This window comes from Marmota monax, unplaced genomic scaffold (genome assembly GCF_021218885.2).
Source record: "Marmota monax isolate L192 unplaced genomic scaffold, Marmota_monax_Labrador192_F-V1.1 WCK01_AAM20220418_F8-fsc00095, whole genome shotgun sequence".
NCBI lineage: Eukaryota > Metazoa > Chordata > Mammalia > Rodentia > Sciuridae > Marmota > Marmota monax.
Window position 1 is genome coordinate 1,858,585 of NW_026695244.1, and position 15,943 is coordinate 1,874,527.

Here is a 15,943-nt window from a genome sequence, read left to right on the forward strand (position 1 = left end):
ACGCACGCACGCACATACGAGGCCTGCGTCCTCCGCTCCCCCTAGCCCCGGGGGGGCGGGTCTCTTTCTCTTTAAAGAGCAGACGGTCTCCGCACAAACCCAGGCTCTCTAAGGCCCCGGGGGCCCGGGACCAGAGCCGCTCGCAGCCAATGGGCGCGGTGGAGCGGCTCGAGCGCGGCTGACGCTGCACCAATGGGCGCCCGCGGGGGGCGGGGGCAGCAGAGGAGACACTATTGTTGATGAGGAGCAGCGACGGCGGCGGCGGCTGCACCACCTCGTTACTGCCGGCCGCGGCCCAGTCTCCCCCCCGCGCCCCGGAGTCCGGCTTCGTCACTTGGTCGCGGGGACCTTCCCTCTGGCCCCAAGAATCCTCCCCCTGCAACCCAACAAGAGAAAACCCCCCTCGTCTCGCCCAGTCACCGGGGAGGGGGGACCATGTCCCAGCGGGTGAGGCGCAATGGGTCCCCCACGCCGGCCGGTGCCCTCGGGAGTGGTGCAGTCGCCACGGCCGGGGGACCCGGGAGCCGCCTGCAACCCATGAGGGCGACGGTTCCATTCCAACTGAAGCAGCAGCAGCAACATGGCAGCCCCACGCGGAGCAACGGCGGCGGCGGCGGCAACAACAACGGCGGCTGCTGCGGTGGCGCCTCAGGCTCCTCAGGCGGCGGCGGCAGCGGCGGCGGGGGCCCGCGCACCGCCTCCCGCAGCACGAGCCCCACGCGCGGCAGCGGGAGCGCGGCCGCGCGCACCAGCCCCACGGTGGCCACGCAGACGGGCGCGTCCGCGACGTCCACGCGGGGCACCAGTCCCACGCGCGGCGCCGCGCCTGGGGCTCGTGGAAGCCCCCCAAGACCGCAGCCCCCGCCGCCGCCTCCGCTGCTGGGTACCGTGTCGTCGCCTAGCTCGTCGCCCACCCACCTGTGGACGGGCGAGGTGAGCGCGGCTCCACCCCCAACCCGCGTCCGGCACCGGAGGAGGTCCCCGGAGCAGAGCCGCCCCTCCCCGGAGAAGAGGAGCCCGAGCGCCCCGGTTTGCAAAGCGGGTACGTATCGGGGCCGGGAGGCGAAGGCAGGAAAGGGTTCAGGGGCTCCGTGCCGGGACTGCGGCGTTTTAGCGGAGCCCGGGGCGGGGGCGGGGCAGGGGGCGGGGTGGGTGACCCCACTCAGGGAGTTCGGCCTTGCCTTTGCCGGGTGCGGGGTGCCCAAGCCGCCGCCCTTTGCCGGCCTCATTCATCCCTCCTCCGGTCCGGCGCTGGTCCCGGGCGGTGGAGGTGGCAGCTGCTAACCTTGTATGTGTTAATGATAAACCTGGGTTTCTCTTTTCCGCTGGTTACTGCTTATCCTCCCTTGAGGGTGAGGCTAGAAATGGTTTGTCACTTTGTTTTAATGGCGTGATTAACGCTAGCATAGAGGATGTATGCTGCTAAGTATTTCTGTTGAACAAAACAGTTTCAGATCGGGAAATTGCAGTTATTTGAACAATGGTCGATGGATCACTGAAGAGCCGTGAGGCTGGAAGCGTTTTTTTGCATTTCGTAAGACTTGATAAATGGATAGCAAGAAGTGACAAGCAGGATTCTTTTGGAAGGCTTATGGATTTTGTCTTGAGGATCTGGGTGTATTTCTGATACGTTGATTTTGCGTTTTGGATTTACAAAACAAAATTCATCGTTTCTTTCCCTTCTGTTATTATTTGGTGGACCTAAAATTTGTTGTTCTTACATATCTGACAGCTTTCTTGGGAAATGTCCTGAGTGAAGCTGTTCGTTTCCAAGTAGTCATTCAAAAAGAGTAGTTCAAAAGAAAAGCAAAGTGTGGAAAGTGGAAAGGAATAAAATCATTTGGCTGCCTTTCCATCAGAACCTAGTGAAAAAAGACACTGGTGGTTTTTAGTTATGCCATAATACATGTGCCTACATATACCTTTGTCTTCATCTGTTTGGGGGAATTTCTGTAGAATCTTATAGGAAGAATGTTTGGGAATTTCAGGAGACTTAGTACAGTACTTTCTAACCAAGTGTCAGATGAAGTGGTTTCAGAAGTGGAAAGAGTAGGATGAATCTGTTTTATAAAAGGTTTTAGATAATAGTTTTGGGGGAGAATTGCTCTAGAAAATGATCAACAGTAGAAACAGAGCCCTTTTTAAACCTTTTGAGAATGCAAATTGCTTTTAAAAAACTTTGTTGAATGAGAGTACTAGGATTTTCTGCCTCTCCCTTCTTATTGAACTCCTACTGAGTGATTTTCATACAGATTCTCATTTTATCCTTCACCATAGCCTTTGGATAGGTTAAGTAACAAGTGGCAGAGCTGGTATTTGAACTCTGGTTGGTTGTATTTCAAAGACCAAGTCTTCAGATTTTATTAAGGAAGTAGTTTCATGAAACCTGAGAAATATATGGCACACTGAATTACATATACTTAGTTTTGTGGCAGTTCTTATCTGGTGAACAGGATTGCTTCAGTTTGCCTTTGGCCTTCTGGAGCCAGAATAGTGCATCAGGTGGAAGGGAAAGGGCTACTTAAGTAGGCAATAAGGTGGAGAAAGGACCTGGAGCCCCCAGTCTGGTAACAGAATCGGGATATCCTGTCAGCTATTTGATACTCAAAGCAGAGAAGCAGCCTGAGGAGACGTGGGCTAAATTCAATATTGGCGAAGGTGGAGGAAGGTGCTTTTTTCATCTGGTTTCTGGGAGGCTGTTTCCTGGGATCTCAGGCTCCTAGTGTGCCCATTCCATTTTGCATGTTTTCTAAAGCTTCATTCCCCCAGATGTGTCATTCTATAGAATATTTATGCTGTACAATTAATTATCATGATTAACCCTCCCCCCATGAAAACGTACTCTCCTGGTGTGGCACTCTAAACCAAGTGTAAGGGATATTGCTTGTTATTAAGTCTTACTCAAATGTAAATGTCTGATAGCTTCTTTCCTGGAATGTATTTTTGTTTCATCCTAAGGATCATCTGTGCAGAGTGGGAAACATTTTTCCAGATTTTAATTCTTAGCACATGCTATGATTAAATAATTTGCTGTTTTGTATGACTAACTCTGGAAGAGTCTTTAGTTACTGGAGTCTTTTTGATTAAAGGGCAGTTATCAATTTGCAAGCTCAATGGAATGTGAAAGTTCTTACTTTAGAAGGAAAGGGTCTATTTCATATAGTTCTTTAAACCTCATGTGACTCAACTTCCAGATCAACCTGCTGGCTTCTAGGTGTCTTATTAGATGAGCTGGATGTCATAATTTTTGTTAGGGCTCCCTGAGTCCCTAAGTTGAAGGTCTTACTATGTGTATGTACCTTGTTGCCTCATTCTTCTGGGGTTTGAGCTAATCATTCTCTAATCTAGAACTTCCTTCTCTTTGCTATGATAAGGTAATCTAAGCATCCACCCCTGATAGATATTTTAAACATTCCATTGTCAGTGCTTGACTTCTCCATTGCAAAGTGGTTTGTCATTAGGAACCCAGATATGCTTAGTGAAGGTAACTAGGCAGCAGCATTAACTGTGGTTTGTTTTATGCCTTCCCTTCTTTTGCCTGACTTAGTCTTATTCAAATTTCAAATTCATATTTTTAAAATAAAGAGGTGGCATAACAGGAGAGTAGGCTTTGGGTGAACAGTCTGGGTTTAATACTGTGTTCTATTACTTACAAGCCAAGTGATATAGGGAAGTTAAGAACTTTGTAACCCTAAACCTACTTAACTGTAAAATTGGTGATGATATGTATTTCACATGATGCTAGGGATAAATGAAAGAAAAACAGCATAGTAGCTCAGAAGTTTTTGTGTATCATATTTGTCTTTTATTTTTAGTGGCTGTAACAAATTGCCAATATAGCCTCAGTTTTCATAGTTGTATGAATTTTTTTTAGTTTTTTTGATATAATGCATATGTGGGATACAGTGTGATGTTTTAATATATGTATACATTGTGGAATGATCAGATTAGGCTAATTAATTCATCTGTCACCTCAAATACTTAGGGTTATTTGTGGTGAGAACATTTAAAATCCATTGTTTTATATTTGTGTATTTTAAAATACATAATCCAGTAGACTCAAGTTGAAAATCTGCCTATAATTTTTGACTCCTCCAAAACTTGACTGAAAGCCTGTAGTTGACTGGAAATTTCATTTAAAACATAGTGAATTAACACATTTTGTGTGTTCTATTTATTTATATGGTGAAAAATACATGAGAACCTCAAGATATTACTTTTTACTGCTCCCTGCAATTTACCAAAAGTTGAACTGCTCAGGTGTAGAGGATCAGTGTCAGAGTGTGTTTACTCAAAACACTTGAGCTCACCGAAATAGCAACAGGATGTAGCTATGAAATTATTACAGTAGTACAGTAATACTAAATTTAATTTCATGCAGTTATGATTTAATACTGCATCCTCACCTTTGTTTACATTTCTCTTCACTGAGAATGGGGCCATATTTACTCTGTATTTGTGTACTAATTTTTGGTAAATGTTTTTAACTTTTTGTAATAGGCTTATGAATATTATATGGTAGAGGTGATAAAAATAGACTATCTATAGGTAATAGTAAAGTATATGGGGACATCTGTATTGTATGCATTTGTGACATATCTAATACAAAAAAAGTTTAAGCTATGCAGTCTTTCTGTGAATTGTTTTCAAATTGTTCTAGAATCCTTCAAAAATCATTTTGTTTCACACCTGAGCAGTTCAAATCTGTGTTTTTCAGGGGTCAGTAGTACAGTATTATTAACTGTAGTCACCCTCATACCTTATACTATGAATCTCTTCCACACGGTCATTCCTGACTTGTGCCCTTATAATGAACTCCTAAGTGTAAATGTATTTTCCTGAGCTCTGTGACTCATTCTAGGAAATTGCCAAACCTTGGGAAGGGATCATGGGAACCTCTGATTTATAGCTGTTTGGTCAGAAGTAAAGGTGGCCTAGGACTTGTAGTATCTGTTGGGGGGCAGTCTTATGGGACTAAGTCTTTAAGGAGTGGAGTCTGTGCTATCTCTGTCTAGTTAGGATCAGAAATGAATTGTTTCTTGACCATCCATTTGGTGTCCAGAGAGTCAGAGAATTGCTGGTTTTCCTGTTGGAAAATGCCCCAGGGTATTTGTTTAAAAATGCATATTTTCAGGCCCTAAATGGACCTTGCAAATCCCTACCCATTCCCTGCACCCCTTCTCTCAATTTTGCTGTACTCTAAATTGAAAAATAGTCACTAGAAGTCCCCAAAGAAAATAACTAGAAGACTTATTTAAAAAGAAAAGTAATTAGCCCAGTATTTGTTATTTTTGTGGTGCAGCTGGTATATTGATAGCAAGATGTGTTCTTGGGAAGTTTTTCCCTTACTCTGCATATATAAAGTTGTGTGTGAATTTGATGGTTTATTGGGGTTGGGAGAATGCTAAGAACAGCAATAAAAGATGCGCTTCTCTGGACTAACCAGCACAATTAGTAAGTAGGGTACTAGAATTTTGTATTTGTGGCATTTTGATGTCTGTTTTCTAGCACTTTATGAAGTACAGAACTCTAAAAATTCAGGGCTCTAACTTAATTTGGAGGGCTGCTGCTAATTTCACACCTTAAGGGAATTCTTTTGGCTTGTGATGTCTGTATTTTACAATTGAGGTTGATGCATTATAGAGGTTTACTGTTAGGTCTCCATTTTGGCTAATAGACTTTTCACTTATTAAGTTCAGTTCTGTAAGTTTGATTGAACTACCTTATATGTTACTGATTAGGCAGTACCAAAGGTATTTTTAAAAAACACAGGAAACTCCAAAGACTAAAACTAGCCATGTAAGACAGGTACATAGTATATAACATGATGAGTGCTGAAGGCTCATAGTGAATAATTTTATAGGAATGGGTATAGAAGTTTTCTGACAAGATGGCTTTTGATTTGAGTTGGAAAGGGAGGAACCAGAACTTTGCAGTGCAAAGTTGAAAATGCACATGTCATGTTAAGTCCTGTATGGCTTAAGGGTAGAATGAAGAGCCAGTAAAGAAGCCTGAGAATGTGATAGAATGTCAAAGGAAAGATTGTATTTCAAGGAGATGTTAAAGATTTTCACATGCTATGAAGAGAACAAGTAGACTGAGCTTATAGAATAGTTTTTTGTTTTTTTTTTTGTACAGGGATTGAACTCAGGCACTCACCACTGAGCCCCATCCCCAGCACTATTTTTGTATTTTATTTAGAGACAGGGTCCCACTGAGTTGCTTAGCACCTTGCTGTTGCTGAGGCTGGCTTTGAGCTCTCGATCCTCCTGCCTCAGCCTCCCCCGCCACTGGGATCACAGGCGTGTGCCACCACGTCTGGCCAGAATAGACTTTTGAATTGGCATTTAGGTCAGTTGATGATCTTTTGAGTAGTATGTTGGTTATGAGTATAAATTACTCTTATGTCAGTGAAAGGAAGTAAAGTGACAAATCTGGATGAAGGGTTGTGCTGAGTTTATTTACAGGATGGGGAAAATTTTAGCATATTACTGGTTTAGGAGAAGGGTTCAGAGGAGAAAGATTATAAGAGAAAATGATAATAGTAGATGGAGCAAGATCATGGAAAATGTGAGAGGTAGCAATGGGATCCAGTGTGTGGAGAGTCTGGAAATCTCAGAAACAACTAAGGACCCTTTTTTTTGCTGTGGAAAGGAAGGGCTAAGGCTGTGGTCAAGGTGATGGATAACTCAGCAGTAGAAGGGAAGGAAGTTGAGAAAATCAGCTGTTTCCATTTCCAAACTACTGGAAGAAAACAAGTAGTGTTCTTAATAATGTATATTTAATTTTTTTTTTTTTTTTTTTTTTTTGCAGATGGACACAATACTTTTACTTACTTACTTTATTTATTTATTTTATGTGGTGCTTAGGATTGAACCCAGTGCCTGCCTCACGCATGCTGTGCAAACAGTCTACCACTGAGCCACAATCCCAGCCCCTTAATAATGTGCTTCTTAAATTAAGAGTTTATTTTTATCAAAGTGTATGTAATTTAAAATATCAGAATGTTCCCCTGCTACAGCTCTGTCCCCTCCCTACTTCCTGTCAACAGAGACAACCACTTTCAGTTCTTAGGACTTTCTTTTAGTGTTTATTAAGTAATTTCTAAATATTTTATAAAATGCTTTATACTCTTACTTTAGGAAGTTTATTTCATTTCATTTATTATACAGTGACTTCTTGCTATGAAAAGTGTAGACTTCACTCTAATCACAATCCTCCCTATCTTCCTATTGTGGTTACAGCAGCCTTTTGGTTAATCAGTATTAATGTTTAAAGTATTACAACTATGGGCTGGGGTTGTGGCCCAGTGGTAGAGCGCTCGCCTACCATGCATGAGGCAACGGGTTCAATCCTCAGTACCACATAAAAATAAAATAAAGATATTGTGTGCACCTATTACTAAAACATAAATGAAAAAAAAGTATTACGACTATGTAGGTATTGTTCATATCAGAACCTTGGGGTATGCTACATTTATATTTCCTTTATAACGTTTTATGGTCCTTGAAATTAAAAATGCTTTGTTTTTTTGTTTGCTTCATTTTCTATGTACTTATCTCAGTTTCATCCCCAAACTTTTGATAATGGAAACTTTATATTAATTATTTAAAAATATATCAGGGACTGACAAAATACCTGATTTTTTGTTTTGTTTGTTAGTCAAATAAATACTCTTACTATTGAGTCACATCTCCATCCCATGTTTTGGTTTTTTTCCTTGGAAACATCTCTTTTGGAGTCTTTCATCCTTATATTCCAAACTGGACCATGAATCTCTAGGTCTGTGGTTTAGTTGCTGTCTGGGAACTTCTTTGGAAATTCCCATCACCTCTCCTTTTTTTTTTTTTTTTTTTTGTACTGGGGTTTGAACCCAGGGGCACTTAACCACTGAGCCACATCCCCAGCCTTTTTTAATATTTTATTTAGAGACAGGGTCTTACAAAGTTGCGGAGGCTGACTTTGAACTCATGATCCTCCTGCCTCAAACCCTTGAGCCACTGGGACTACAGGCATGTGCCATCGTGCCTGGTGTTCTTCTCTTAGTTTCTGTATCTTCTTTTGCTGGATTTTATGCTCCTATAATTTTTGAGAGATGGCATTTGGGAGGTATATGTTCTGTAAGCAGATATGTCTTTATGTTTGATGGTTGAGTATAAATTAGGATTCTTCTACTTAAATACTAAAGCACTTCAGATCAGACATGTGTCTCAATGATAGAGCACTTGCATAGCCTGCTGGAGGCTCTGGGCTCAGTCCCCATTATCACAAAAACAAACCACTTCATTCTCCAGTTTCTAGAATTGCTGTTGAGAATTCTGTTGCCATTCTGATTCTTAATCCTTTGTATGTGTTCTCTCTATGAAAGTGTTACTATCATTGTGAAATAAGGAACACCTTAATGTGAGGTGTTCTTATTGTTTGATTGTTTTCTATTCAGTGTGCTGTTTATTCTGTGGGCAGTTTTTAAAAAGAGACTTCATTTCTGGATTTTTTTCTTCCATCATTTCTTCTATTATCTTTATTTTCTCTTTTTGGAACCCCTGTTATCCAAATGAGATACCTCTTGAATTAAACCTACTTAAAAAAATTTCTGTTCTAGTTTCCATCTCTTTTTGTTTTCCTTTATAGCAGATTTATTTTATTTTGTATCATTCTATTGAATTTTACATTTTGACTAGCGTATTTTTCGTTTTTCAATAGCACTGTTCTTGTTGTCTGACTGAAAATATTTATAAAATGTGTAAATACCCTCAAAGTTTTCTTTCACTTTATGCATTGTTCTCAGCTCTTTTTATCTTGATCTTTGTCTTATTGGAAACTTTCCATAGTTTTCTATTAATATTTAAATAGAATACTAAAATGCTGATTAGGTGCTTTGTGGGTTAGCCTGAGGAATCTTTTCTGTAGCCTTGATAAAATTTGTACTCCCAATGTCTTCTCTTGAGCCAGTTTCCCCAGTAGGTAGGGTCCTTCAATGTCAGGTCAGGATATATCTGGGGTCTAAGTCCAGAGGCTGTCTAGTTATCCGCTCCAGTTTTTTAGGTTCCCCCTCTCCTCTGGAAAAACTCTTTTAAAATTTTAATTTCTATTTCTCAAGGAATCCATTTATGACCAGTAAGTTGAGATATAATAATCTAGTAATATATGAGTACAGACTGATTTCTTCGTGTTTATTTGGCCAACTTATTAGCTTATTCATTTTGTCTGGTTTTCTTCTCTTTACTGGTGATAGTGTCATTACTCTTCTAGTTATAGCAGTAGTATGGCAAGTGAGCAGGGAAGTAGAGAAAACTTCAGTTTTATGTCTTTTAAAGATATTTTTATATCAGTTGGGACCTATTTTTCTGGATTAACTGTTTTTTACAATTCCTTTTTATGTTTTTTTTGTTTGTTTGTTTTCAGGTATACTTTTTTTACTGTGTTCTTAGTGGTTGAACTTTGGAAGAGACGGAAATGTTCTGCGTCTGTATTATCTAATATTTCATGTTAGAATCTTATGTTAATATACTTATGATTTCCTCCTTCCCATCCTTTGCTATCATTGTCAAATATTTTGTTACTTGTCAGATATTTTATGATCACTGTTATAGACTTTATAATACCTTGTTAGTACTTTAATTGGTTATCTTTTAGAGCAATTAAAATAGGAAGAAAGTTTTTATATTTACCCGCATTTTTCTATTTTGAGCACTGATAATTTCTTAAGATAGGGTAGTTGTAGTATGAAAAAGGGCTTATTGAGAAGCAAAAGATTGATAAGGTTTGTTAACCGATTAGATTTGAGGGATGAGGAAGATGAGAGCATAATGGCTGAGATTTTGAACCTCCTTGGGTGGTTGGGTTAATGTTATCATTAGCTGGTTTTATAAATGATGTTATATTCTGTATGCAGCAGAGTAGGCCATGAACTTTTGGAGCATAACACTAAATATTTTAATAATCAAAAGCAATATAGCAAGCAGTGTGGAAAATTTGGAAGGTAAAAAGAAAATGTTCATGGGCTGGGGATGTGGCTGGCTCAAGCAGTAGCGCGCTCGCCTGGCATGCGTGCGGCCCGGGTTCGATCCTCAGCACCACATACAAAGAAAGATGTTGTGTCCGCCAAAAACTAAAAAATAAATATTAAAAAAATTCTCTCATTCTCTCTCTCTCTGTCTAAAAAAAAAAAAAAAGAAAAGAAGAGAAAATGTTCATTATTATTTTTATATATTGCCTTCCAATTTATCATTCCTAAAAGTTTTGTAATTATTATTTTACTTGATGTTCTATTGGATCTACTGGATTATATCTAGTAGTTTTTGAAAAATCATTTTACATTAATTTATTTTTTCATTGTGCATGTATGTTGATATTTTAATTATAAGGACAAGTGATGTCTATTTATTTTATCTTAGAACCTACTCTCACTTTGTGCAGAACAGCTTATAAGATCATGAGAGGGAGTCCTTAACTTTATGGGCTTTAGAATTTAAGACAGACAATATAATATTTAAGGGTTAACAGTAAAAACAATAAAATATCTGATATTGCTAAGAAGAGCAAAAGCCTCACATGACGATCTTGAGTCATAGTGCTTTTGTTTGCAGTCAGGAATTGCTAGGTGACTTGTAGGATAGAAGTCGCTTTGCTAGTATTTTGGACTAGACAAGAGGGAAGTGAAGGGAGAGGAAGGGGGTAAGGGAGTAGGAATGATAGTAGAATGAATCAGACATTATTATCCTATGTGTATATATGATTACATGACCTGTGTAACTCTACAACCTGTACAGCCAGACAAATGAGAAGTTATACTCCATTTATGTATGATGTGTCAAAATGTGTTCAACTATCACGTATAACTAATTAGGACAAATAAAAAAAGATTTTAAAAAACCACTTCTAAAAAGCGATTGCCATTAATGCTATCCTCAAGAATTCCTGGAACATCTACTCCTGGAAATTGTGCTGGGTGTGCCCTGTCCTACTACAGAAATGTTATGTCTCAATTGTGTAAGGAAGATTGGACATTCTACAGTTTTGGACATTCTCTCTCCCTGTTGAACTTTTTTTAAAAATCCTATGGCCCAGTGACTTATGGTATCTTTTTTTTTTTTTTTTTTTAATGTAAAGGTTTGTTTTATTTCTACTGGGGGAAGGAAGAGGATAAATAGAACTGTTTTCCAGTTTGCTGTCCACTGTATACACACATATCCACATGCATATATATAAATTTGTATATCAAAAATACTCCCAGAAAACCAAGAAGTAAAAGCCAAAACACCCTCGTCAGATTTGGTGGCACACCCTGTTGTCACAGCAGCTTGGGAGGCTGAGGCAGGAGGATCACAAGTTCAAAGCCAGCCTCAGCAAAAGTAAGGTGCTAAGCAACTCAGTGAAACCCTGTCTTATAAAATACAAAAAAGGGGTTGGGGATGTGACTCAGTGGTCGAGTGCCCCTGATTTCAATCCCTGGTCCTCCCCACCAAAAAATACTTAAAAAACACCCTTATACTGCACCAATACTTCATATTTTGACCAAAAGAAAAGATCCTGGGAAGAAGTGCAAAATCAAATGACTGAAAAATGCTGAGCAAGCAGCATTATTAATATACAAAATATTTATATTACTGAACTAGTAACAGGTGATGTTCTATGTGTCTAAAATTTGGAACCATATAGCTAGATTTAGCCCAAGCCAGATTCAAAATTCAAAATAATTAGCTTTATTCTTTTTTTTGGTTGTTATTGTTGTAGATGGACACAATACCTTTATTTTGTTTATTTATTTTTATGTGGTACTGAGGATCAAACCCAGTCCCTCATATGTTCGAGGCAAGCACTCTGTCACTGAGCCACAATTCCAGCCCTAGCTTTATTCTTTGATGCTTCATCAAAATTTTTTATAAGATCTGGAACATTGTCATCCTATTCATCAATGTCTTCTGGTTCTTGTGCTTTACTGTCAACACTTGCCATAGGAACTGTTCAGCTAATTTCGTAAGGCTTGTTAAGCTATCAGCACCAAGCTGACTTAATATTCCAGGAAACACTTCTGTGATTGGTTTGGCTTCTGCATGACCAGTAATTGTGAAGGTATTAGCAGACAGGGATGTTGGACTTTGGGATTGTTGAAATGAATAACTGTCCCATCATCTTTAATCATGTTCAACTCTTTAATACAAGCTGTATTATTCACAGTCAGTGTTTTTTTTTTTTTTCAGAGAAAGAACTCTGAAGCTTTTTGTCATCAGCGGTAGCCGTTCTGTATACCACCTCTCTTCGAGCTGTACCCTTGCCCCTATCTGCAGTTTGGCTAACTTTTATTGATACATGCTATTGGTAAATCTGAAGCAGGGAGGGTCCTCCAACACCAGCAGGCAGCAAGAGCAAGATCTATGGTGTCTTTTATAATTAATCTGTTTCTGTCTTCTCTCAATTCAGGAAGGGAGAACTTGCAATCTTTAATTGAGACTGGGTAAAAGTTTCATTGAACGAATGGATGACTTTCTATGAAAGAATATGGTAGGAGGAGAAATGGCAGAGTGGTGTTGAGAGACAGTGACTTTTGTCTATTTCCTGTTGGTTTGGAGGTCTTGGGTACCATTGGATGTTGTCTATACATCTACTTGCTAACTGTATTTGTATGTGTTAAAATTCATCCTTTTTGATATGTGAATTTTGACAAAAGAATACAATTGTGTAAATATAACTATAGTCAAGATATAGAATATGTTGATCACTTCTAAGGTTTTTCTCATACATTTTGAAGTCATTCTCCTTCATATCTAGGTCATATAAATTGATTAGCTTTTATTTTTTTTTTTCAGAATGTCATGGAAATGAGTTGTAGAATACCTAACCTTTTGAGTCTAACTTCATTCATGTAGCAATACATACTTGTTGCATATATCAGTAGTTAATTTCTTTTTATTTTCAGTTGTATTTCATTATATGGATGTACACACTTTGTTTATGCACTTGCCAGTTGAAGGATATTTGGGAATTTGCATTTTGGAGCTATTATGAATGAAGCTGCTGTAAGCGTTTGTATGTAGTTTGGGGTTCTTTTTTTGGTGAACATAGTTTTTATTTTGTTAAACATCTATGAGTGGGGGTTGTTGGATCATATGATAAGTGTATGTTTAAAAGAAACTACCAGCCAGGTATGATGTTATACACCTGTAATCCCAGTGTCTTGGGAGGCTGAGGCAGGAAGATTGCAAGTTTGACGCCAGCCTCAGCAATTTAACAAGGCCCTATGCAACTTAGTGAGACCTTGTCTCAAAATAAAAAGAGGCTGGGGAATTTACTTTAGTAGCAGAGCACACCTGGGTTCAATCCCCAGTTACCCCCCCACAAAACAAACAAACAAACAAACTACCATTTTCCCAAAGTGACTTTTTGCCAATATTTTGTTAAGGATTTTTACACCTATGTTCCTGAGGGATATTGGATTATAATGTTCTGTTCTTGTAATGTCTTTGGTTTAGGTGTCAGAGTAATCCTGGCTTCATAAAATGAGTTGAAAAGTATCCTTGTCCTTATCTGTTTTCTAGAAGAGATTCTTTGGCATTGATATTATCTCTTTCTTAATTTTAATTAAGTTGGAATTTCCCTAGTGAAATCATCTTGGCCTGTAATTTTCTTTGCTAGATTTAAGATATCAGTTTAATAGATACAGGATTATTTTGATTATCCATTTTTAATACATTTATTTGTTTATTTTTTAATGTGATGTTGAGAATCGAACCCAGTGCCTCATACTAGGCAAGCGCTCTACCACTGAGCCACAACTCCAGCCCTAGATTAATTTTTTGAGAATTGAACTTTGGTACATTTGGTCTTTCAAGGAATTGGTCCACTTATGTACATGATGTTGTGATGTTTCATTATTCTTTTAATTAAATCTGTGGAGTTTGTAATGGTATCTCCATTTCTTCCTTTATTCTTGTAGAAATTTGTTTTTATTTTTCATGGTTAGTCTTGCTCTAAGTTTATCATTTTTATAGAATTTGTCAAAGAACCAGCTTTTGGTTTCATCAGTGTCTTTAATATTTTGTCATTTCATGAATTTCTGCTCCTGATTTTATTATATTCTTCCTCTTACTTGACTTGGCTCTAGTTTTTTTTTTTTTAAATATTTATTTTTTTATTTTTATGTGGTGCTGAGGATTGAACCCGGGTCCCTCCTGTGCTGGGCGAGCGCTCTACCACTGAGCCACAATCCCAGCCCCAAGTTTTTTTTTTTCCCCCTAGCTTATCAGATGGAAGTTTAAATTATTAATTTGAGATCTTTTTTATTTTTTAAGTGTTTTTAAAATTTTTTGTTTTTTTTAGATATACATGACAGTAGATGTGTATTTTTGACATATTATACATACATGGAGCATAACTTCCCATTTTTGTGGCTGTATGTGATGTGAAGTTAACATTCATATATGAACATTCTTCTCTTTTCCATCTCCTCTCCCTTCCCTTTATCTAATCCAGTGAAGTTCTATTCTTCCCTCCATCCCCCTTATTGTGGATTAGCAACTGCATAACAGAGAGATATGGCCTTTGGGCTTTTTTTTTTTAAATTTTTTTAAAAGAATTTTTTAAACATTTATTTTTTAGTTATAGGTGGAGACACAATATCTTTATTTTATTTTATGTGGTACTGAGGATTGAACTCAGTGCCTCACACATACTAGGTGAGTGCTCTACCTCTGAGCCACAACCTCAGCCCCATTTTTTTGTTTTTGTAAAAAGAATGTTTTTTTAGTTATTGCTGGACCTTTATTTTATTAATTTATTTATATGCGGTGCTGAAAATTGAACCCAGTGTCTCACACATGCAAGGCAAGTGCCCTACCAATGTGCTACAACTCTAGCCCTGGCCTTTGGTTTTTTGGGATTGGTTTGTTTCATTTAGCATGAAAGTCTCCAGTTCCATCCATTTATCAGCAAATGCCTTCTTTATGGCTGGAAAATATCCCCTTGTGTGTATACATATACCACGTTTTCTTTATTCATTCATCTATTGAAAGGCACCTAAGTTGGTTCTATGGCTTAGCTATTGTCAATTGAGCTGCTATAAACATTGATGTGGCCATTGTCATTATAGAATGCTCATTTTAAATCCTTTGGGTATATGCTGAGAAGTGGGATAACTGGGTCAAATAGTGGTTCCATTCCAAGTTTTCTTTTTTAAATTTAATTAATTTTATCTTATTTTTTACACAAATGGAGCACAGTGTTTCATTTCTCTGGTTGTACATGATGTAGAGTCATACCATTTGTGTAGTCATACCCATACATAGGGGTAATAATTGTCCATCTCAATCCACCATCTCCTCCTGCAACTCCTCTGCTCAATCCAAAATCCTTTAGTCTTCCCTTGGCTTCTCCCCCAACCCCTTTATGGATCAGCAAACATTGAGCCTTTGGTTTTGGGGGGATTGGCTTATTTCACTTAGTTCGATATTCTCCAGCTCTGTCCATTTACCTGTAAACGCCATAATTTTATTATTCTGTAAGGCTGAGTGATATTCCATTGTGTATGTATATATCACAATTTCTTTATCCATTCATCTATTAAGGGCATCTAGGCTGTTTCCACAGTTTAGCTATTGTGAATTGAGCTGCTGTGAACATTGAGGTGGCTGCATCTCTGTAGTTCTTGGGTATAGATCAAGGTGTGGGATAGCTGGGTCAAATGGTGGTTCCAGTCCAAGTTTTCTAAGGAATCTCCATTCTGCTTTTTAGAGTGGTTGTACCAATTTGCAGTCCCCACTAGTGATGTATGAGTGTACTTTCTCTCCCACATCCTTGCCAACATTTATTGTTACTTGTATTCTTGATAATTGCCATTCTGACTGGAGTGAGATGAAATCTCAAGGAAGTTTTAATTTGCATTTCTCTGATTGTTAGTGGTGTTGAACCTTTTTTTAATATATTGCTTGACGGATCATAATTCTTC

General features: G+C 38.8%; 1 protein-coding gene and 1 pseudogene across 1 annotated transcript in view; one reads left to right on the plus strand and one right to left on the minus strand.

The window, feature by feature from the left end:
- The first annotated feature begins 293 nt into the window (after window positions 1-293).
- Fam117b (family with sequence similarity 117 member B) overlaps window positions 294-15,943 on the plus strand; it is a 91,905-nt gene continuing 76,255 nt past the window's right edge. The window contains exon 1 of the mRNA XM_046463104.2: window positions 294-1,042. Coding sequence (XP_046319060.1) covers window positions 436-1,042 — 607 coding nt within the window. The 5' untranslated portion in view covers window positions 294-435. The remainder of the gene's footprint in view (window positions 1,043-15,943) is intronic.
- On the minus strand, window positions 11,827-12,145 carry LOC124105715 (transcription factor BTF3 homolog 4-like; annotated as a pseudogene).